The sequence below is a fragment of the Macaca thibetana genome, chromosome 19 (assembly GCF_024542745.1).
Source record: "Macaca thibetana thibetana isolate TM-01 chromosome 19, ASM2454274v1, whole genome shotgun sequence".
Classification (NCBI taxonomy): Eukaryota; Metazoa; Chordata; class Mammalia; order Primates; family Cercopithecidae; genus Macaca; species Macaca thibetana.
In genome coordinates, this window is record NC_065596.1 from 397,508 (window position 1) to 421,974 (window position 24,467).

Genomic DNA, 24,467 nt, shown 5'->3' on the forward strand with positions numbered 1-24,467 from the left:
TTTCTTTATTCCTATTGTATTCATATATGAAAGCATGTGACCAAAAGATATGAGAGATTATTTTTTATTAGGTGAGCATTTATTACCTCTTCTATGAAAGAGTAAGGACATTAAAATGTAAGATGCATGATGAAAATCTAAGAGTTTCTTTGTAATTCACTTACAGTATTGAGTGATGTGTGAGGTAGCTGTTCAGAGTAATATTCTGCATTGTAATGAGAGACAAATATTTTTAGTTTTAGTTAAAATTAAAAATAAATTAGTATATTTTACTAATTGTACTTTTATGAATAAAAAGCAGTACATGTTAAAAATTTTAGATTATGTCTGAACTTAATTTCTTAATTCAGCATTTTTAACAGTTTAAATATTGTGCATTCAATCAAGTCACATTATTCCACTTACTTTAACCTAGTCCTCCTTACTCAAGGGTATAGGTAAGAGGTGGTAACAAGGCCAGGCGTGGTGGCTCATACCTGTAATCCCAGCACTTTGGGAGGCCAAGGCGGGTGGAACACCTGAGGTCGGGAGTTCAAGATCAGCCTGACCAACATGGAGAATCCCGATCTCTACTAAAGATACAAAATTAGCCAGATGTGGTAGTGCATGCCTGTAATCCCAGCTATTTGGGAGGCTGAGGCAGGAGAATCCCTTGATCCCAGGTGGCAGAGGTTGCAGTGAGCTGAGATCGTGCCACTGCACTCCAGCCTAGACAATAGAGTGAGACTCTGTCTCAAAAAAAAAGACACTTTATTAAAATGATTTGTCTTGTTCCAATATTGATTATTCTGAAAATAGCTACAAATTCATACTCAAACACACTTAATCCATAACCATCTTACACCTAAGGTTTATATTTAGACTAATAGATGTGTATACTTAACTCTGTAAATCAAAACTAAAAGTCGGTATGCGTTTGCAAGCCGAGAGGTCACATATTCAAAGAAAAACATACAAGAAATTATTTTTAAGTATTTATCCAGGACTCAAAAATGTGCAAATTTTATACACATATATAATTTTTATTATAAAAATAACTTTATTATAAAAATATAAAATTATTTAAAAAATAAAATATTGTACAGTTGAGCTGTTCATAATACAAAAAACAAATTCTAAAGGTGATGGATACCTCATTTGCCCTAATGTGATTATTATATGCCTCTATCAGAATATGCATATATAACATAATTATGTTGGCAAGATTGTGCCACTGCACTCCAGCCTGGGTGACTCCAGCCTGGGTGACAGAGCAAGACTCCATCTCAAAATAAAATAAATTTAGTCATGTACACAAAACAATTTTTACCTGTAATTCTAAAATTAGTGCATTCAATTATATTTTATTTAGTTGGAACTTTCCATTTTGTTCTTTTAATTGGAGAACACTATATAAGCCTACTTATGTTTTTTTTTTCACTTTTTATGATGGATATAAGTAAATTTATTCATTAGGCATTTTGTTCAGGTAAGTACTAGGGAAGTTTCATAAGTGATGAGAATGTTTTTATACATAAATGTAGCAAAGAAACATGACAGTGCTTGCTGGGTAACAGATACTCCATAATAAGGCATAAATATTCATGTGAAACTTGCAACTTCAAGTCAGGTAGAAAATATCAAAGGTAAACAAATAACCTTGATTCTTCATGTGGAGAGGACATTTTTTTCAGGCTGCAAAGCTGAATTTTGCTGAATTTAAAAAGAAATTCTGCTTCATTTATTTTCTAATTATCTTAAGCTTTGTTTGTCTTTTTATGTGTATTCCACCCATGTATGCATCGTGGCCCTTCTTCTTTTTCTGTATTACAGTCTTCCCAGTTTTCTTCTTTTTCTGTACTACAGTCTTCCCAGTTTTCTTCATGCCATGTCATTTCACATGGTATTTTGTGGGTTTTGATGAGAACTTTGGTGTTTTTAAATGCACTGAAAAATTGGTTTTAACTGGAGAGTTTGCTTATCAATGTAACTTTCAGATCAGTTAATTAAGATAAATGGCATACATGTCCACAGGCGCAAGGATTAAATCAGTTCGCATGGAGCTACTTTCTTTGTAAAAAGAAAAAATATTGTTTGAAAAAGAAAGTCTTGCTAGATTCTTACCCAAAATGTGACAAATATAAAATTTGCTAGAAAATATAGAAATTAGAATATTAAGAGTTTATGGTAAGTGAACCATATTAAATTATTATTATTATTTTTTAAGGTGGAGTCTCACTCTGTCACCTAGTCTGGAGTACAGTGGCACAATCTGGCCTTACTGCAACCTACATCTTCCAGTTTCAAGCAATTCTTCTGCCTCAGCCTCTCGAGTAGCTGGGATTGTAGGCACCTGCCATTGTGCCTGGCTAATTTTTGTATTTTTGTGGTGATGGAGTTTCACCATGTTGGCCAGGCTGGTCTCGAAGTCCTCATGATATGCCAGCCTTGGCCTCCCAAAGTGCTGGAATTACAGGCATGGGCCACTGGACCCAGCAAAGAAAACTAGTTTGTATCAATAAAAGAGCCAAAATAGCCAAGGTAACTTCAGGAAAAAAAAAAAAAAAGAGACCTCGTATTACTTGATTTAAAATTGTACTACAAGCTATAGTAACCAGTATATGATTCTGATGTGAAAATATACATATAGATCAATGGAGAAGAAGAGAAAACCCTGAAATAAAGCTACACGTTTACAAACAAGTTAATTTTCACAAAGCCCACAGAAATTAACAAAGGGAAAATAACTCCCTATTTATTAAATGGGGGTTAGACGCAGTGGCTCATGCCTGTAATCCCAACACTTTGGGAGGCTGAGGCTGGCGGATCACGAGGTCAGGAGTTGAAGACCAGCCTGGCCAACATGGTGATACCCCATCTACTAAAAATAAAAAAATTAGCCAGGCATGGTGGCAGGCACTTGTAGTCCCAGCTACTTGGGAGGCAGAGGTTGCAGTGAGCCAAGATGGCGCCACTGCACTCCAGCCTGGGTGACAGAGTGAGACTTTGTCTCAAAAGTAATAATAAATGGTACTGGGGAAACTGGTTAGTCATATGCAGAAAAAAGTGGACCCCTACCTCTTTCCATACAGAAAATATAAGTCAAGATAGATTAAAGACTTATCTGTGAGTCTTCAAGCTACACAAATCCTAGGAGAACATTTAGGAAGCACTGTTCTAGACACTGGCCTCTGGGATGAATTTATGAATAACATCTTAAAAGTGAGTGTGAAAAAATTCAAAAATTCGCATCTAATTAAACTAAAGAGCTTCTGCACAGCCAAAGAAACTATCAACAAAGGAAACAGATACCCTACAATATGAAATAAAATATTTGCAAAGTGCATACCAGTGATTAATATATCAAATCTATAAGAAATTTAATTTGACAAAGCAGAAAATATCAACACTTCTCAAAGGAAGACATAAGAGTTGCCAATAAACATTCAAAAAATGCTTAACATCCCTAATTATCAGAGATGTAAATCAAAACGACAAGGTGATACAATTTCACACCAGTTAGAATGTCTGTTATGGCAAGTCAAAAATTAACATGTTGAAGTTGTGGAGAAACAGGTATCTGTTTCAACTTCATCCTGACTTCAGGAGAAATTGGTGCCTATAAATCTTAGATTGGATAAGAAAAATGAGGTACTTATACAGCCTGCAATTCTATGCAGTCACAGAAAAGAATGAAGTAATGTCCTTTGTGGCAACATGAATGCAGCAGAAGGCCATTAATGTAAGCAACTTAACAGATCAGTAAAACAACACATGTTCTCACTTATATGTGGGAGGTAAACATTGGGTCCACATGGAAGCAAAGATGAAAACAGTAAACACTGGGAATTCTAAAAAGATGGAAGAAGAAAGGGAGACAAGCATTGAAAAACTACCTATCAAGTGTAGTGTACACTGCTTGGGCAATGGGATAGTTAAGTGTCCAAACTTCAACACCATGCAGTATACCTATGCTACCAATCTGCATGTGTATTCCCTGAATCTAAAATAGAAATAACAAGATGTTTTGTGGTATAATGACTTGTTATATTTCTGTAGTTCCAAGTTAATAGTTGGAATTAGCAGTGAAAGACAGAATTACTCCTTAAGGCATAGGGGTAAATGTTTCTATACCAGGTCTTCCCACAATTTGTAAGTTATCTTCTCTGAAAGTTCTTGGCCTATAGCCCAAGATATGTTTTATTCCCAAGTGTGCAGTTAAAATAAATGACTCTGGCCGGGCGCGGTGGCTCAAGCCTGTAATCCCAGCACTTTGGGAGGCCGAGATGGGCGGATCACGAGGTCAGGAGATCGAGACCATCCTGGCTAACACAGTGAAACCCCATCTCTACTAAAAAATACAAAAAACTAGCCGGGCGAGGTGGCGGGTGCCTGTAGTCGCAGCTACGCGGGAGGCTGAGGCAGGAGAATGGCGTAAACCCGGGAGGCGGAGCTTGCAGTGAGCTGAGATCCGGCCACTGCAGCCCGGGCAACAGAGCCAGACTCCATCTCAAAAAAAATAAATAAATAAAATAAATAAATAAATAAATGACTCTGGATTTAAGGGAGGTTCCAAGATGGCCCAATAGGAACAGCTGCAGTCTACAGCTCCCAGTGTGAGTGACGCAGAAGATGGGTGATTGCTGCATTTCCAACTGAGATATCGGGTTCATCTCACTGGAGCTTGTCGGACAGTGGGTACAGCCCATGGAGAGTGAGTGGAAGCAGGGCGGGGCATCATCTTACCTGGGAAGCGCAAGGGGTCAGGGAATTCCCTTTCCTAGCCAAGGGAAGCTGTGACAGATGGTACCTGGAAAATCGGGACACTCCCACACTAATACTGCACTTTTCCAATAGTCTTAGCAAATGGCACACCAGGAGATTATATCCTACGCCTGGCTCAGAGGGTCCTATGCCCATGGAGCCTCGCTCACTGCTAGCACTGCAGTCTGAGATCAAACTGCAAGGCTGGGGAAGGGGCATCCACCATTGCCCAGGCTTGAGTAGGTAAACAAAGTGGCTGGGAAGCTCGAACTTGGTGGAGTCCACCACAGCTCAAGGAGGCCTACCTGCCTCTGTAGACTCCCACCTCTGGGGGCAAGGCATAGTGGAACAAAAGGCAGTAGAAACTTCTGCAGACTTAAACGTCCCTGTCTGACAGCTTTGAAGAGAGTACTGGATCTCCCAGCATGAAGTTTGAGATCTGAGAATGGACAGACTGTCTCCTCAAGTGGGTCCCTGACCCTTAGGTAGCCTAACTGGGAGACACCTCCCAGTAGGGGCCAACTGACACCTCATATGGCCGGGTGTCCCTCTGACACGAAGCTTCCAGAGGAAGGATCAGGCAGCAACATTTGCCGTTCTGCAATATTTGCTGTTCTGCAGCCTCCACTGGTGACCCAGGCAAACAGGGTCTGGAATGGACCAAAACCCCAACTGTACGTCACCATCATCAAAGACCAAAGGTAGATAAAACCACAAAGATGGGGAGAAACCAGAGCAGAAAAGCTAAAAATTCTAAAAATCAGAGCACGTCTTCTCCAAAGGAACGCAGCTCCTTGCCAACAATGGAACAAAGCTGGACAGAGAATGACTTTGTCGAGCTGAGAGAAGGCTTCAGATGATCAGTAATAACAAACTTCTCGAAGCTAAAGGAGAATGTTTGAACCCATCACAAGCTGAAAACGTTGAAAAAAGATTAGACGAATGGCTAACTAGAATAAACAGCGTAAAGAAGGCCTTAAATGACCTGATGGAACTGAAAACCGTGGCATGCACAAGCTGCAGTAGCCAGTTTGATCAAGTGGAAGCAAGTATCAGTGATCGAGTATCAAATGAATGACATGAAATGAGAAGAGAAGGTTAGAGAAAAAAGAGTGAAAAGAAACGAACAAAGCCTCCAAGAAATATGGGACTATGTGAAAAGACCAAATCTATGTCTGATTGGTGTACCTGAAAGTGACAGGGAGAATAGAACTAAGTTGGAAAACACTCTTCAGGATATTATCCAGGAGAACTTCCCCAACCTAGCAAAGCAGGCCAACATTTAAATTAAGGTAATACAGACAACACCACAAAGATACTCCTCTAGAAGAGCATCTCTAAGACACATAATTGTCAGATTCACCAAAGTTGAAATGAAGGAAAAAAATGTTAAGGACAACCAGAGAGAAAGGTCAGGTTACCCATAAAGGGAAGCCCATCAGACTAACAGCGGATCTCTTGGCAGAAACTCTACAAACCAGAAGAGAGTGGGGGCCAATATTCAACATTCTTAAAAGAATTTTCAACCCAGAATTTCATATCCAGCCAGACAGCTTCATAAGTGAAGGCGAAATAAAATCCTTTACAGATAAGCAAATGCTTAGAGATTTTGTCACCACCAAGCCTGCCTTACAAGAGCTCCTGAAGGAAGCACTAAACATGGAAAGGAACAACCGGTATCAGCCACTGCAAAAACATGCCAAATTGTAAAGACCATTGATGCCAGGAAGAAACTGCATCAACTAACGAGCAAAATAACCAGCTAACATCGTAAAAACAGGATCAATTCACACATAACAACATTAACCTTAAAAATAAATGGGCTAAATGCCCCAATTAAAAGACACAGACAAGCAAATTGAATAAAGTCAGGACCCATCAGTGTGCTGTATTCAGGAGACCCATCTCATGTGCATACACACATAGGCTCAAAATAAAGGGATGGAGGAAGATCTACCAAGCAAATGGAAAACAAAAGAAAAGCAGGGGTTGCAATCCTAGTCTCTGATACAACAGACTTTAAACCAACAAAGATCAAAATAGACAGGGAAGGCCATTACATAATGGTAAAGGGATCGGTTCAACAAGAAGAGCTAACTATCCTAAATATATATGCACCCAATATAGGAGCACCCACATTCATAAAGCAAGTCCTTAGAGACCTACAAAGAGACTTAGACTCCCACACAATAATTAGGGGAGACTTTAACACCTGACTGTCAACATTGGATCAACGAGACAGAAAGTTAGCAAGGATATCCAGGACTTGAACTCAGCTCTGCACCAGGCGGACCTAATAGACATCTACAGAACTATCCACCTGAAATCAACAGAATATATATTCTTCTCAGCATCACATCACACTTATTCCAAAATTGACCACGTTGTTGGAAGTAAAGCACTCCTCAGCAAATATAAAAGAACAGAAATTATAACAAACTGTCTCTCAGACCACAGCACAATCAAACTAGAACTCAGGACTAAGAAACTCACTCAAAACCACTCAACTACATGGAAACTGAATAACCTGCTGCTGAATGACTACTGGGTACATAATGAAATGAAGGCAGAAATAAGGATGTTCTTTGAAACCAATGAGAACAAAGACACAACATATCAGAATCTCTGGGATACATTTGAAGCAGTGTGTAGAGGGAAATTTATAGCACTAAATGCCCACAAGAGAAAGTTGGAAAGATCTAAAATTGACACCCTAACATCACAGTTAAAGAACTAGAGAAGCAAGAGCAAACACATTCAAAATCTAGCAGAAGGCAAAAAATAACTAAGATCGGAGCAGAACTGAAGGAGATAGAGACAAAAAAAAACCCTTCAAAAAAATCAGTGAATCCAGGAGCTGGTTTTTTGAAAAGATCAACAAAATTGATAGACTGCTAGTAAGACTAATAAGAGAGGGATATCACCACTGATTCCACATAAATACAAAGTACCATCAGAGAATACTATAAACACCTCTACACAAATAAACTAGAAAATCTAGAAGAAATAGATAAATTCCTGGACACATACACCCTCCCAAGGCTAAACCAGGAAGAAGTTGAATCCCTGAATAGTCCAATAACTGGCCCTGAAATTGAGGCAATAATTAATAGCCTACCAACCAAAAAAAGTCCAGGACCAGATGGGATTCATAGCTGAATTCTACCAGAGTTATAAAGAGGAGCTGGTACCATTCCTTCTGAAACTAATCCAATCAATAGAAAAAGAGGGAATCCTCCCTAACTCATTTTATGAGGCCAGCATCATACTGATACCAAAGCCAAGCAGAGACACAGCAAAAAAAGAGAATTTTAGACCAATATCCCTGATGAACTTCGATGCAAAAATCCTCAATAAAATACTGGCAAACCGAATCCAGCAGCACATCAGAAAACTTATCCACCATGATCAAGTGGGCTTCATCCCTGGGATGCAAGGCTGGTTCAACATATGCAAATCAATAAACATAATCCATCATATAAACAGAACCAAAGACAAAAACCACATGATTATCTCAATAGATGCAGAAAATGCCTTCGACAAAATTCAACAGCACTTTATGCTAAAAACTTTTTTTTTTAATCTAAAATATATTTATTGAGATGGTTTCCCACTCATGTTGATTCAGAGTGCTTTTAGTGCTGCTTCCTTCTAAAGGAACATCCTTCTGTAAGCCTTGCTTTTCCTCCTGTAGGCTGGCAGAGGACAGTGGAGCAGCCAACACACAAAACTACTGTTTGTGCATGGCTAAAGACTGTGGTGATTTTATAGCATCCTGGGCATTTCACATCCATAAAGTAGGAATTGGGGCTCTGCACCAGGCGTTTCTTCTTGTGTTTCCTCTTTTCCTCTTCTGGGGAGGGATGAAGGAAATCCTTTGTGAGAGGCATGTTCTCGTGTGGGTAGGTCGTCACTACCGGAAAGGGCACTAAAAACTCTTAATAAACTAGGTATTGATGGGATGTATTGTTGGGGTCCGTGGCGGGGGTGGTGGAGAATGAAAGAACACACAAAAGACAAAGACACAGAGAGAACATGGTGGCCGCACTCAGAGCCTCCGCCTCACTTTATTTATACTCCATAAACCCCACGTCAGCAGAAAGAATGCAATGCATAACAAACTTTCTTTTTCCAGATGTAAACTTCTACTCAGTTCCTTGTTTCTATGCTCTTCCTTATCTGCCCGCCTTCTTGGCGCCTACGGGAGTTCATTAAAAGTTCAATTGGAGATACTGTCTTTGAGCCCTATCGATATTCTCAGCATACTGTTTTCAAAGGCCCCTGCATTCCCCCCCCCCTTTTTTTTTGTTTTGCCTCAATCCTAAAAAGCCCATATTTGTTCTTGTGTTTTCTTTTGTTTTTGGAGGCGACGGAGGGAGCATCTAATCACCGAAAGAAGTAGACCCAATCCAAGTGCCCAAAGCAATATACTTCCAGAGATTGTAGAAATCCATGTTTTCATCTGGGTCCATGGGTTAAAGGCAGCAAGGCGTTGACCCATCTCCTGAAGGGTTACAGTTCCGGACAACACGTAATTGTTGTCAAAATGCTTCGAAAATGTTCTGAGTGAGCTCTTGGATGTCCAAACTAATATTTTTATGGCCTATTAATAATTTTCGGATTATGGTCCAATTTTGAGAGATATTAAAAGGCACAGGCATTACACAAAATTGAGTGGAGTTCCAATCACATTGTAATGTTATCCAAGTACTGAGTACAGTGAGCTGATCTCCAAGCCATGTCAAGGCTTGCTCCATGTTGTCCAATCTTTCAGCAAGTTGAGAATCAGTGTTTCGTTGTTGAAGCCATAACCGGTGAGATTGTTCGTGCCATTGCTGCACAAATTCAGCATTTTGTATGCTTTGATGAAGAGCGAGCCCTGCTACGGCCGCAGTGGAGACGATGGCGACAAGGCTCATCACCGAGGCAATTATAAGTCCAAGGGCATGGAGGGTTCGCTGGAGAGAAGTCCAAATATAAGTCTCAAGAGGTGATGCCCCCCACGGTCGTGTAAGTTTAACAGGTAGCCAAATTTCCTTACGAGCCCTGAGGATATAAATATCCCCAGTAAAGTTGTGCCACCAGGAATGATTGAGGCAAGACAAAAATGTACACGTATCTGTACAATTAACAATCCCCGTATCATTATCCCATGTCAAATTCCCCACTAATAATAGGTAGGGCTTACGGACACAAGCAATAATATATCAGGAGGTATTTCGATATAACTGAATATGAAAGGAGTTATTCGGGTTAGAAAGATTAAGGGACATATTCCCCACAAAAGTGCTAATGGCATCGCCTGCAGCTAACAACTTCCAAAGATGACTCTGTACTTAGGCCAGGCCTTCTTGCCATACCAAGGTTTCATTACTGTTAGCGGCAATACTTTTATTTACCCGATGCCATTTCAAAGGTATGTGACTAAATTTTATTTGAAAATCACCGTGCACACTTCAATCAGTTATTTGCATTCCATTGTATTCTAATAAAATCTGGGGTTTAGTTCCCCGACATTGTTGCCACTCCAGCACCTCAATATTAGGAGAAACCTCTGGAATAGGACAAAAAGGTAAAGAACTAGGAATCGTTTCATTACTATATACAGTATGATTATATTAAAAGCTTCTAGTTACAATAATAACAGTATTAGCAGCCACATGACTATGATTATAGCGAACAGCCCAGGCTTCATGCGATTTTCGGAGACAATGAGGACTATTTCCCATGCCTATTGGAAGTCCTTCCACTCCAAATTGGTATGTGCTGTTTATGATTCCCGTTTCCCGTTCTGTGTTGTCCTTGTCCATATAGGGGGACGGCATCCAAATAGTGTCATTGGTGAAAACCTTAATTTCCGCCTCCCCCCAGGCGACTCCCTGATACAAGGGTGGAAAGGGAATATAAGTCCAATATTCATATAAAGCCTCACTAAGGGAAATAAGTCCCCCGCCGAGGCACATCCAACAATGGAAGAAATGCATGCTGAATCCAGTTTTCTTTTCAACAGGGTTTCAATAATCTTGTAGGAAACCACTCAGGTCCGCTCCCTGTAAGGACAAGAGCATAGCCCCGTCCCTGTTTTAGAACTTGCCCTTGAACATACTTACCTTCTTCATTAGGATACCAAATCTTTAAATTGTCAGTGGGGACTATCACCAAGGGAGGTGAGGAAAGATGGGCTACAACAGCGGAGTCTTGCAATTGTCTCCATTGATTCAAAAAAAATTAAAGTAAAAAGAACCTTCAAAATCAAAAAAATTAAAGTAAAAAGAACCTTCAAAATCTAGTTTTTTGAGGGGCTCATTTCCCCCCTTTTTTTTTGTTGTTGTTTTTTTTAACAGTTAAGTTTTTAAGGTTAAATTTGCGCGCTTAATGATGGCTTGACCTTGACTGTTGCCCGGGATACCAGTGACATGTTGAATATTGTAGTGCTGTAAGAAAACTTGTAATTTACAAGAGACATAGGCAGGGGCATTATTAGTTTTAAGTATAAGAGGAATGCCCATGATGGCGAAACAAGCTAAGAGATGAGTAATAACAGAAATGAGAAAAGGTATCAATGGTATGATGAACATACTTTAATCGTCCAAAAGAAGGGGCATCTCGTGGATTAACCCCAGGATGGAAGGATGGAATGCTCAAAGGAGCACAGGAAGGACAAGCTCGAATAAGAGAACGAGCTTGTTTATGAGTTAAATGAAACCGTCGTTGAAGGCCAGAACTATTAGTGTGATGTAGAGTATAATTTTGTTCTGCAGCATGTAGGTGGCCGATTAAAAGCAAATCAATCTGAGTATTACCATGAACTAATGGTTCAGAAAGTTGAGAATGAGAACGAAGATGAGTGATGAATAAAGGAGCTTGACGTTGGCTCAAAGTAGAGGATAACAAAAGAGTTTCTGAAGAGAAGAAGTAGCACAAAGAAGTAAAGTAGCCTGAGAAATATAAGAAGTAATATAAACGGCGTATTAAGAATTACTAATAATGTTACAACTAGTAGTAGGGAAATCAAGTAAGACCATGAAAATAGTAAACAATTCTTCCTGTTGCACCGAGGGATAAGGATAAACTGTAACTCGAGATTGATGAACACTCCAATATCCAGCCTTACCATTGCTACTAGCATCAGTAAAAAAGGTAGGACCTTGAACAGGAAATATAGAAATTGGTGAGAAAGGCAACACAGAATGTTGTCTAAAAAATGAAAAGATCAGAGACTTAGGATATTGGGTAGAAAATTGACCAACAAATGAAGCACAAGCAACTTGTCAAGAATCAGAAGTTGCAAGAAGATAAGTAATCTGATTATGAGTGAATTGAGAGATATTTAAGGAAGGATCTCCTCCCCAAAGTTGTCGACGATGTCGTCCTCTGATGATCAGTTTAGCTAAATGATCGATATAAGTAGCCAAGCGTTTAGATATTTTATTGGACAAAAAGATCCATTCTAGTGGCCGATTAGTTTGATGAATCATTCCTGTGGGAGAATGTAAAGTATGAAATAAACAAAAGGAAAGGGGAACATTGGGAAGGAGATAATATAAATGGGCCTTTTGAAGTTGCTCTTCTACAAGCTGGAGTTCCTGTAAAGCCAAAGGAGTTAAATGGCATGAGTTGTCCAACTGACTGTCTCCTTCTAGAATAGAAAAAAGATATTATATTCCTAAAACAGGACGCATCTTTTGAAAGTCATTTAATGTTTTGAAATGATCACGTCGAGTTTGAGTTTTTTGAGGTCGAATATTTTGTGCTCCTAAGGTATAACCTAAATATTGAATAGGAAAATCCAGTTGAATTTTTTCTGGGGCAATATTAAGTGAATAGAAAGAAAGCTGAGTTTGTAATGATGCAAAAGGACAAATTCTTGACATAAGGTAGGGCTGTTTAACATACCTTGAGGTAAAACTTTCCATTGATATCGAGAAAGTGGCTGAGAATTATTAGAAACAGGGACAGAGAAGATCCATGCAATGATAAATTAACACAGTTGGAAACTGATTTTTTACAGGATTTAAAGTCCTATGTACGAATTTTTGACATATAGTAGGGCTGTTAAGTATACCCTGGGGAAGAAGCTTTTACTGATATTTTTGAATGGGTTGTCCATTATTATATTTAGGAATAATAAAGGCAAACTTTTTACAATCTTGAGGTTGTAATGGAATAGAGAAAAAACAATTTTTGAGATCTATGACCATTAATTTTTAACTTTGTGGGATAAGGGCAGGATTAGGAAGACCAGGCTGTAAACTTTTCCTTAGGTTGAATGTAAACATTTATAGTTTTAAGACAAGACAAAGACGGGAATTCCATGCAGAAATACGTGGCTTTATATTCCTCTCGGCCATTTGTTTTTTGACTTACTCTTTTAGAGTCCTAAGTATTTCTTTAGATAATGGTCACTGTTTCACCTAAATAGGAGTGGTGGCTATGAGTTTAAAGGATTGTAGCCCATTTTGAACATCATATTTTTGGCAGCTGAGAAAATATGAGGAATGTTTAAAAAAGCAGCAAATTGTTGTGAAAGATCTTGTTCCCAAAAATTAATATTGATAGGAACAATATAAAAAAAACACTTGACCTTGTTGACCTTTAGGACCGACACAGGTTAAAGGTTCTGCGTCTTGATAAACCACAGAAGCAGCACCCAAGCCAGTGAGTATAACTGAAACTTGTCTTTTTTCCCATTGTATAGGCCACTAATTTAAACAAATAATAGACATATTCACCCCCGTATCAATTAACTCTTTAAAAACTATTTCATTAATGTGCAATGAACATAAGGGCTTTTAATTAGAAACTAAAGTTTCCCAAAAAACAGTTTTTTTCTGTGCTACCAAACCCTCCCTATTGAGAATATGTTTCCCTGCCTCTAGGCGTATAAATTGTGAGACTTGAACCATAATAAGAATTTTATTAGTAACATCATGTCCTTTTGGCAAAGGGCCACACACTCTAATAGCTAATTTATATACTCCTCTATTAGGAGACAAAGTATAAGGCTTATCCCGGCCCGCGGGATCAACAGAGCAGGCCCTGGAGGAGGGGGTGGGAATTTGGGGAACAAGAGACACGAGAAATGGAGACAAGACAGTGCTCTGATCAAGTCTCGTTTAATGGCGGTAATGCACTGCCTTATATACACTTGGAGGGGAAGGGGTTGGGCTAAGGCGGAAATGATCTCATTGCCGAGGGTGTGGCCAGGTTGGTTTCGGTTTCTCCGGTCGAACGTCATGTTGCGCCTGCGCTGTTAAGTAACAACTAAGTAACAATTTTCGCGTGCGTGGGAAAAGTGTGTGAAGAAGAAGCAGGAAGAGTGCCATCTTTAATGAGGTATTGATACAAAAGAGAAAAGGCAAATACAGGGAGGAGGTAGAAGGTGGAAATGAATAGAGCTCAGGCGTTTAATCGTTAATTGTTATTCGCTATGGCCGGGGCGTGCAGCTCCGGACAAGGCTGAGTAATAGCTAAGTCAGCAGCGGCGCTCTACTTAGTTGCCGCATAAAGCTGAGAAACTGGGGTAAGGTGTGGGATCCTTAAGGAGGACTTGAATTTATTCCTTGATGTTGTAGGCCATTGCTCACTGGGTATTGTATGCAGGTTCAGTCAATAACAAATATTTGTAAACAAATAAAGTGATTACAGGTGCAGAAATTCAGTTCGTAGCTTACTATTCAATAGAGTATCTGCTTTGTAAAAGATGGTGGACCACAAAATACTCAATGGATTTTGGTTTTCAAAACACAGTGATGCTATCCAAGGCTAAATGGATACTTGAAATTGGGATTGGATCTGGTGCTGAGATACAACTTTTACTTAGTTACTGATTTTTCTTTCCTCCGATTATTCCAAGGAGAGTGACTACCATTTTTGTACTTTATAGAGCAGTCTAGAGGAAAGGGTTAAGCATGTAAGCTCTGGGGACAGAAAGTCATATTTTCAAAATATAATAGCTATATGACCTTGGATACATTTATAAAACTGTCTTAACTCTGTTTTCCTGTCTACAAAATGGTAATAATTATAAAATTTGTCAGTCTTAAAGGAATGTTGGAAGAACTAAATGCAAGTGAAGATTTTTTCACAGTAGTGGACACATAGTAAGTACTCAGTATACTATAGCTATTATTACTGTCATTATTGTTAATATTACGTCTATTTATTTTAGCTCTTTAATGTAACAAGTGCAGAACCATAATCTCACATCCCTCAGAGTCACGCTGATCTTGTATTTTTTGGTCCTTTGACTAGTTTAGTGATTTATTACAAGAAACCCAGTTAGTTTGTGCATTCTTTTCCTTTCTTATATTTCTCATTTGTAAAGACTGATAAACCAACTACACTTTCAGACTTGGTGACATAAATTGTTGGGGCCCCAAGCCTGTGGGCCCTGGCTCCCGTTTCCCAGGAGAGGAGACAGTAAATTTCCACTTTTATCAGTTTTGGAACGACATTTATTTGTCCAAGGTCGACCTTTACCACAACATTTGTACACCTCTGAAGGCAGCTTTCTGCCTTGAGGGATAAAAGTGTTCAATTTTTATGACATCCTTTTTTGAAATGTCTAGGTTTACCACACTGAAAGCAAACACCTTGTTTGTTATTGCCTTTTAAGGCTTTAGACAAAGCTCCAGCAAATAATTGAGCATTATAAATAGCCCCTCCAACACTAACACAAGTTTTAATATATTTATCTAAATTGGCCCCATTGGCCTTTAACGATTTTAACAATTTTTGATAGTCAACATTAGCATTTTTAAAAGACAATGTTTGTAACAAAATTTTTGAAGCAAGGTCAGCACCCACAATTTTCAAGACAGTATCCTGAGGACGGGCTACGAAATCTAGATATGGTTCATTTGTGCCCTGTAAAATCTTCACAGAGGAAAGGGAAGATTTTCCTGTTATCTCTACCTTATTTTAGGCCCTTAAAAACAAAGTCTTGATTTGAGTAAGGGCAACATCATCTAGACCAGCCTGAGCATTAAGAGTAGCATATTGGCCCGTGCCTGTGAGTTGTTCCTCAGTGGCTCCTGGGGGATCACACATAACATTTTTTCTAGCCTGTACATGCGCCTTGTTCATTTACCAGCTGTGCAATTGTAACTACTGAGAACGATCAAGAAAAGCCTTCCCCAAAGTCTTCCAGTCTATAGGAATTATCAAATTTTCTGTTGAAAAAATATCAAGAAGACCAAGGATAGGGGTCCATAGTTAGAAATGGCAGCTTTCATTTCTTTTAAAAATTTAATTTGTAAGGCATTAAATTGGACATTATTGCCACCATTTGAAAACTGAGCATTAGGAGCAAAAGAAGCACAAATAATTGGAAACAGATCCAGCTCCTTACATTTTTTTATCTTTTCCTTTTCTCCCTCCCCCAACGGCAGGCAAGGCACTGAGAAAACTTTGCCAAACAAAGGTAAAGATAAGGAAGCCGGGGGGTTGGAGGCACTGGAAAATCCTCTTTTAACAGGGCAGAAGGAAAAGAAACAGGGAAAGCTCGCAAAGGTAATTAGAAGAATGTATCTGTAATATTTGTTGAAGCATTTCCATAATACACTGCATGTCAGAATTTCCCTTAGAAGAAGGAAGAGCTGGCTTTTTCTCTTCTCCCCCTTTTGTTACCCTGGCACAAATGGGCTCCATTTCAGATTTGTTTTTTCCCAAGTCCTCAGATACCTTTGTTCCTGTGGCTACATTACCACACTTTGAATCAGTCTCAAGTAACTCTAATGTCTGAGTGATAGAGTTACACAAGGTCCACAATTTTAGAGGCATAATATCCCCTAACTGGAGAGCTCTAAGCAGAGCTTTTACTACCTGTAACCATTTTCTCTGATTCAGCTGCACTTTAGTCTGATACTGAAACCAGTAACAATGTTGTTCAACATGGGCAAACAATCGCTTCAAAGTCTTTTTCTTTTACTTCTACTCCTATAGACAGCAACAGTCTTTGAAACAGCTGTAAATATTCTGAGTCCAGAGAGATGGAATTCCCATAATGAAAGCTTAAGAAGGTTCCCCTTAACAATATCCGAGCCTTACCCGCTCCTAGGGGGTTCCCCTTCTTGTTCTCCCCTACTCACCCATGCGACCCTGCTCGCTGTGCCACTTGTTGGGGTACGTGCCGGGGGTGGTGGAGAATGAAAGAACACACAAAAGACAAAGACACACAGAGAACATGGCGGCCGCACTCAGAGCCTCCGCCTCACTTTATTTATACTCCATAAACCCCACGTCAGCAGAAAGAATGCAATGCAAAACAAACTTTCTTTTCCCAGATGTAAACTTCTACTCAGTTCTTTGTTTCTATGCTCTTCCTTATCTGCCCGCCTTCTTGGCGCCTACGGGAGTTCATTAAAAGTTCAATTGGAGATACTGTCTTTGAGCCCTATCTATTCTCAGCATACTGTTTTCAAAGGCCCTTGCAATGTATCAAAGTAATAACTTTATGACAAACCCACAGTCAATATCATGCTGAATGGGCAAAAACTGGAAGCATTCCCTTTGAAAACTGGCACAAGACAGGGATGCCCTCTCTCACCACTCCTATTCAACATGGTGTTGGAAGTTCTGGCCAGGGCAATCAGGCAGGAGAAATAAATAAAGAGTATTCAGTTAGGAAAAGAGGAAGTCAAATTGTCCCTGTTTGCAGATGACATGATTGTATATTTAGAAAACCCCATTGTCTCAGCCCCAAATCTCCTTAAACTGATAAGCAACTTCAGCAAAATCTCAGGATAGAAAATCAATGTGCAGAAATCACAAGCATTCCTATACACCAGTAACAGACAAACAGCAAAATCATGAGTGAATTCCCATTCACAATTGCTTCAAAGAGAATGAAATACCTAGGAATCCAACTTACAAGGGATGTGAAGGACCTCTTCAAGGAGAACTACAAACCACTGCTTAACAAAATAAAAGAGGACACAAACAAATGGAAGAACATTCCATGCTCATGGATAGGAAGAATCAATATCGTGAAAATGGCCATACAGCCCAAGGTAATTTATAGATTCAATGCCATCCCCATCAAGCTACCAATGACTTTCTTCACAGAATTGGAAAAAAAAAAAAAAAAAAAAAACTACTTTAAAGTTCATATGGAACCAAAAAAGAGCCCGCATTGCCAAGACAATCCTAAGCCAAAAGAACAAAGCTGGAGGTATCACACTACCTGACTTCAAACTATACTACAAGTCTACAGTAACCAAAACAGAGATATAGACCAATGGAACAGAACAGAGACCTCAGAAATAATACCACACATCTACAACCATCTGATCTTTGACAAACCTGACAAAAACAAGAAATGGGGAAAGGATTCCCTATTTAGTAAATGGTGCTGGGAAAACTGGCTAGCCATATGTAGAAAGCTGAAACTGAATCCTTTCCTTACACCTTAAACAAAAATTAATTCAAGATGGATTAAATACTTAAATGTTAGACCTAAAACCATAAAAACCCTAGAAAAAAAACTTAGGCAATACCATTCAGACATAGGCATGGGCAAAGACTTCATGACTAAAACACCAAAAGTAATGGCAACAAAAGCCAAAATTGACAAGTGGGATCTAATTAAACTAAAGAGCTTCTGCACAGCAAAAGAAACTACCATCAGAGTGAACAGACAATCTACAGAATGGGAGAAAATTTTTACAATCTACCCATCTGACAAAGAGCTAATATCCAGAGTCTACAAAGAACTTAAACAAATTTACAAGAAAAAAATCAACCCCATCAAAAAGTGGGCAAGGGATATGAACAGACACTTCTCAAAAGAAGACATTTATGCAGCCAACAGACACATGACAAAATGCTCATCATCACTGGCCATCAGAGAAATGCAAATCAAAATCACAATGAGACACCATCTTGCACCAGTTAGAATCGCAACCATTAAAAAGTCAGGAAACAACAGGTGCTGCAGAGGATGTGGAGAAATAGGGATACTTTTACACTGTTGGTGGGACTGTAAACTAGTTCAACCATTGTGGAAGACAGTGTGGCAATTCCTCAAGGATCGAGAACTAGAAATACCATTTGACCCAGCCATCCCATTACTGGGTATATACCCAAAGGATTATAAATCATGCTGCTGTAAAGACACATGCACACGTATGTTTATTGCGGCACTATTCACAATAGCAAAGACTTGGAACCAACCCAAATGTCCATCAATGATAGACTAGATTAAGAAAATGTGGCAGATATATACCATAAAATACTATGCAGCCATAAAAAAGGATGAGTTCATGTCCTTTGTAGGGACATGGATTAAGCCAGAAACCATCATTCTGAGCAAACTATCGCAGGGACAGAAAACCAAACACTGCATGTTCTCACTCATAGGTGGGAATTGAACAATGAGAACACCTGGACACAGAGTGGGGAACATCACACACTGGGGCCCATCGTGGGGTGGGGGTAAGGGGGAGGGACAGCATTATGAGATATACCTAATATAAATGACGAGTTTAATGGGTGCAGCATACCAACATGGCATATGTATACATATATAACAAATCTGCACATTGTGCACATGTACCCTAGAACTTAATGTATAACAGAAAAAAGACTCTACATCTATATTTTTTATGTATTACCTATACACTAGACTAATTTGTTACTCTTTTGAGATAGGTGATTTAATCACTTTTCTTTTTTTAAAAAGAATGAACCATTTTTTAAAATTTGAGGCTGTGAAGATCATGCTAAATTACTGAGTTAATGAAAGAAAATATTTTTCTTAAAAAAAAGCATAGAAGTCTTATGACCATAGCCAAAGAATGATGAAACAGAGATTGTGTGTTAAAAGCACACTACTGCAACCATTCCATCACAATCATTCTCAGGAAAAAATAATGGGTCAGAAGGAATTTTTAGAATTTTTTTTGATTCTATATGTGCTTCATTCTTTTTCTTTTTTCTTGTTTTGAGATGGGACTTCGCTCTTGTTGGCCAGGCTGGAGTGCAATGACACGATCTTGGCTCACTGCAGCCTCCGCCTTCTGGGTTCAAGTGATTCTCCTGCATCAGCCTCCCGAGTAGCTAGGATTACAGGTGCTTGCCACCACACCTAGCTAATTTTTGTATTTTTAGTAAAGCTGGGGTTTCACCATGTTGCTCAGGCTGGTCTCGAACTTCTGACGTCAGGTGATCCATCGCCTTGGCTTCCCAGAGTGCTGGGATTACAGGCATGAGCCACTGCACCCAGCCCATTGTTTTTCATATAGAAATCTATACTTCAACAAAAGATGCCGTGAATTTCAAGTTAACATGCTCACACATACATATTCTCCCTAGAAAGCTACTGCTGTGTTTACAGTAAATGTGTAACATTGCTGATCTTTTGGCTGCTGTGTTTGTGTGAAATAAGAAGACAGCAAGTAAAGCAGAGTCAACCATGACTTTCTAGTTTCAACAGCCACAGATTCTGAAATGTAATGTTATGTCAACTGGAATAATGACAGTATTTCAAAACTGGAAAAAATTGATAACTTTATATTTTTAGTTAATTATAGTTCATAAAAACTAGTTTCTGAACTGTTACATGTTAAACAACTTGAAAATGCAGATATCTAAAAGTTTCTCTAGATGATAGTATTACTAGATGAATTACTAATATTAAGAGCGCATAATTGTGAATCAAATTTGCTTCTTTGTGTTTCCTGGAAAGCAGTTATTTATCTTCTACGTGTAAATAAAGGAAAGGCTCTTTGTAATACTAATCATACAGATCTCCTAAAATTAGCACTATGTTTAGATTTGAATAAAATTCATAGGCCTGTAAGTAATGTAAATGTTAATATTTCTTTCTAATAAAAGTGAAATAGCAATAGAAATAAGTTGTTAAAATGAGTCTTAAAAGCTTCACGTATTTATTAAATAACATTTAATGCCACATTATAAGTGACTAATCAGTAATTTCAATCTATTCACTGTGAAGACTTAATATTCTTAAATTATTCAATCAAAAAAAGCTATACTCTTTCTGAAATTTTCAGAAACTGTAGACCATTCAATATATAATAATGTACATGGATACTACAGATATTCTATATAATAATAGGCTCATTCTTGCTTTTAATATAAAAATTCAATATATTTCAAAAGTGAAATTGGTGGCTCCTAGAAATCATGAGAGGAAAACCATTGTTAGTATCCGTTTACCAAAGCGTACTAAGCTTAGCAATGAGTACTTTTTTTTTCTTTGTTTCTTTTTTTTTTTTTTTTTTTTTTTTTGAGATGGAGTCTCGCTTTGTTTTCGAGGCTGGAGTGCAGTGGCGGAATCTCAGCTCACTGCAGTCTCCACCTCCCGGGCTCAAGCAATTCTGCCTCAGCCTCCTGGGTAGCTGGGATTACAGGTGCCCGCCACTATGCCCGGGTAATTTTTTGTGTTTTTAGTAGATGGGGTTTTACCACGTTGACCAGGCTGGTCTCAAACTCCTGACCTCAAGTGATCTGCCCGCCTCTGCCTCCCAAAATGCTGGGATTACAGGTGTGAGCTACTGTGCCCAGGCAGTAATGAATACTTTAAACCAAAAATCAAGTTGTAAATACTATCTATGGGTAAAAAGAAGTGGTTTTTAAATTCCTATGCATTTCTATTAAATTAAAAAAAATTAAAGCCAAAATGTAGGTCAAGAATAAAAACAAGCATTGGTTGAAATAGGGTTGAACATAATGGTTAAAATTGAAACTCAGTATTTGGTTGTTCCTGATTGCATCCCAGTTCGGCCACTTACCGGTTGTATGACCTAAACACAGTTTTTTGCCTCTCTGTGCATGGCTCTTCAGCTGTACAGTAAGGATAACAGTGTCTAAATCCTAGGGTTTTGGTAAAATTTTAAAAGTTAATGCAAATAAAGGTGCCAGAAAAATGCCCAGTACCTAGCTAGTGTACAGGAAATGTATTAGCTCTTATTTCTTCATTCTGGTAGATCATGACAAATGTTAAGCCTGAAAACAAGACGGCCATACCACTGGTTTGTAACCCACATTCATTCTAATTTGTCCATCTGGGGCTATAATAGTAGTTGAAAGTTTCTAATACTATCCTTGGCAAATTCCCATATATTCACATACAGCATGGATATAAATATTATGAAAAAATGTCTCATTGAGAACTGCTGTCTAGGACACTAGTAACACTAGATATACAACCACTTAAATGCTGAGTGTCTGTTTTATAGTTAGATAATTAAGCAAATTGTTTCATTGCTTGTTTAATAAACTTATGATTTTTGTTTATTTGGTTAAATTTATTTATTCATTTATTTATTTAGAGACAGAGCCTCACTCTGTCATCCAGGCTGGAGTGCAGAGGTGTGATCTCGGCACACTGCAACCTCTACCTCCCAGGTTCAAGCAATTCTCCTGCCTCACCCTCCCGAGTAGCTGGAATTACAGGCACCCGCCAACACATCCAGCTAATTTTCTGTATTTTGGGTAGAGACAGGGTTTCACCATGTTGGCCAGGCTGCTCTCAAACTCCTGACCTCAGGCTATCCACCCGCTTCTGCCTCCCAAAGTGCTGGGATTACAGACGTGAGCCACCGCACCTGACCTAAATGTATTTTACATATATATATTTAAATAACTTTTTTTCTCTAACAAGTGAAAAAAATTATTTACAAATTTAGAGAGGTTTTACTCCAAACAGTTGTTTACAGTCTGTCTTTTAAGTTATTATATTATTTTGAACATTAAAAATCAACATACTTTGTTGGTTCAGACTATTCATAATTTTAAAAGTTTACTACTGGCCGGGCGCGGTGGCTCAAGCCTGTAATCCCAGCACTTTGGGAGGCCGAGACGGGCGGATCACAAGGTCAGGAGATCGAGACCATCCTGGCTAACACAGTGAAACCCCGTCTCTACTAAAAAATACAAAAAAACTAGCCGGGCGAGTTGGCGGGCGCCTGTAGTCCCAGCTACTCGGGAGGCTGAGGCAGGAGAATGGCGTGAACCCGGGAGGCGGAGCTTGCAGTGAGCTGAGATCGTGCCACTGCACTCCAGCCTGGGCGACAGAGCGAGACTCTGTCTCAAAAAAAAAAAAAAAAAAAAAGTTTACTACTTACATCACTAACTGAACATGCTATTTGAAATAAAATGTGTATGTTTTCTGAAATTTTAAGGTGAACGAACACTTTTTTCTCTGGTGCAATTTCTTAAAGTTTCTCTCATTTTAAAAAAACCCAGTAGTAATAGTACTTTTGATTGGCAAATCAGAGTTGTATAATTTATGGGGTACAATGTGATGTTTCAATATATGCATATAATATAATAATATAAGTCAAGTTTAATAACGTATCTATCAACTTGCTTACTAATCTTTTTTGTGGTGGTACATTTGAAATTTAGTTATTTTGAAATACAGTACTTGGCCAGGCACCGTGGCTCATGCCTGTAATCCCAGCACTTTGAGAGGCCAAGGTGGGCAGGTGGATCACCTGAGGTTGGGAGTTCAAGACTCAGCCTGACCAACGTGGAGAAACCCCGGCTCTACTAAAAATACAAAATTAGCCAGGCGTGGTGGTGCATGCCTATAATTCCAGCTACTTGGGAGGCTATGGCAGGAGAATCGATTAAACCCAGGAGGCGGAGGTTACCATGAGCCGAGATCATGCCATTGCACTCCAGGCTGGGCAACAAGAGCGAAACTCCGTCTCAAAAAAAAAAAAAAGAAAAGAAAAAAAAAAGAAATACATAGTACTTTATAGTTGACTATAGTCACCCTGCTGTGCAATAGATCTGGAAATCTACTTATCTTTTCTATTTAAAACCTTGTACCCTTTGATCAACAACTTCCTATTTCCTTCCCACCACACCCAGCCTCAGGTAAACATTATTCCACTTTCTACTTTTTTGAGTTAGAATTTGTTAGATTTTACATATAAATGAGATCATGCAGTATTTGCCTTTTTGTGTCAGTATTATTTCAGCTAGCATAATTCTTCCAAATTTATCTATATTGTTTTAAAGGGCTAGATTTATCCCTTTTATGGCTGAATAGTAGTCCATTGTGTATTTATACTTATACTTTTTTTTTTTTTTTTTGAAATGGAGTCTCAGTCTGTCACCCAGCCTGGAGTGCAGTGGCACGATCTTGGCTCACTTCAACCTCCACTCCCAGGTTCAAGCAATTCTCCTGCCTCAGCATCCCAAGTAGCTGGGACTACAGGTGCCCACCACCACGCCCGGCTATTTTTTCTATTTTTTAGTAGAAATGGGGTTTCCCCATTTTGGCCAGGCTGGTCTCAAACTCCTGACCTCAGATGATCCACCCACTTTGGCCTTCCAAAGTGTTGGCATTACAAGTGTGAGCCTCTGCGCCCAGCCTAACAATCATTTTTAATAAAAATTAACACATTGAATAATTGAATACATTTTCATTGTTATATATGTGTGTAAATGTATAAAATGGTACATGAAAAAGAAATAAGCCAGAAAAAATATGTTAATATTTGTAATAAAATAGGAAGGTAGTTAATTATTATTTGTAAATGATATCTTTGTTTACTTAGATAACAAAAGAAACTACAAGACTACTTTAATAGTCTATTCAGGTGGGGAGGCAAAATTCTAAGGTGGTCACCAGGATTCCCAATCTGTTGCACACCTGCTGTGTAATCCTCTCCTTTGGCGTGTAAAAAAAAAAAAAAAAAAAAGTGACTGTGGTGGAAAATCATACATGAAATTAGGTTGCTAAT

The 24,467-nt window shown here is 38.8% G+C and overlaps 2 protein-coding genes across 2 annotated transcripts in view; both read right to left on the reverse strand.

Annotated features, from left to right (window-relative positions):
- Positions 1 to 24,467, reverse strand: part of LOC126942371 (zinc finger protein 98-like) — a 283,769-nt gene that overhangs the window by 254,792 nt on the left and 4,510 nt on the right. The window lies entirely within an intron of this gene.
- LOC126942380 (40S ribosomal protein S27-like) lies at positions 8,351 to 8,660 on the reverse strand. The gene has a single exon (XM_050769884.1). The coding sequence runs from the start codon at positions 8,631 to 8,633 to the stop codon at positions 8,379 to 8,381; it is 255 nt and encodes an 84-aa protein (XP_050625841.1). The 5' UTR covers positions 8,634 to 8,660; the 3' UTR covers positions 8,351 to 8,378.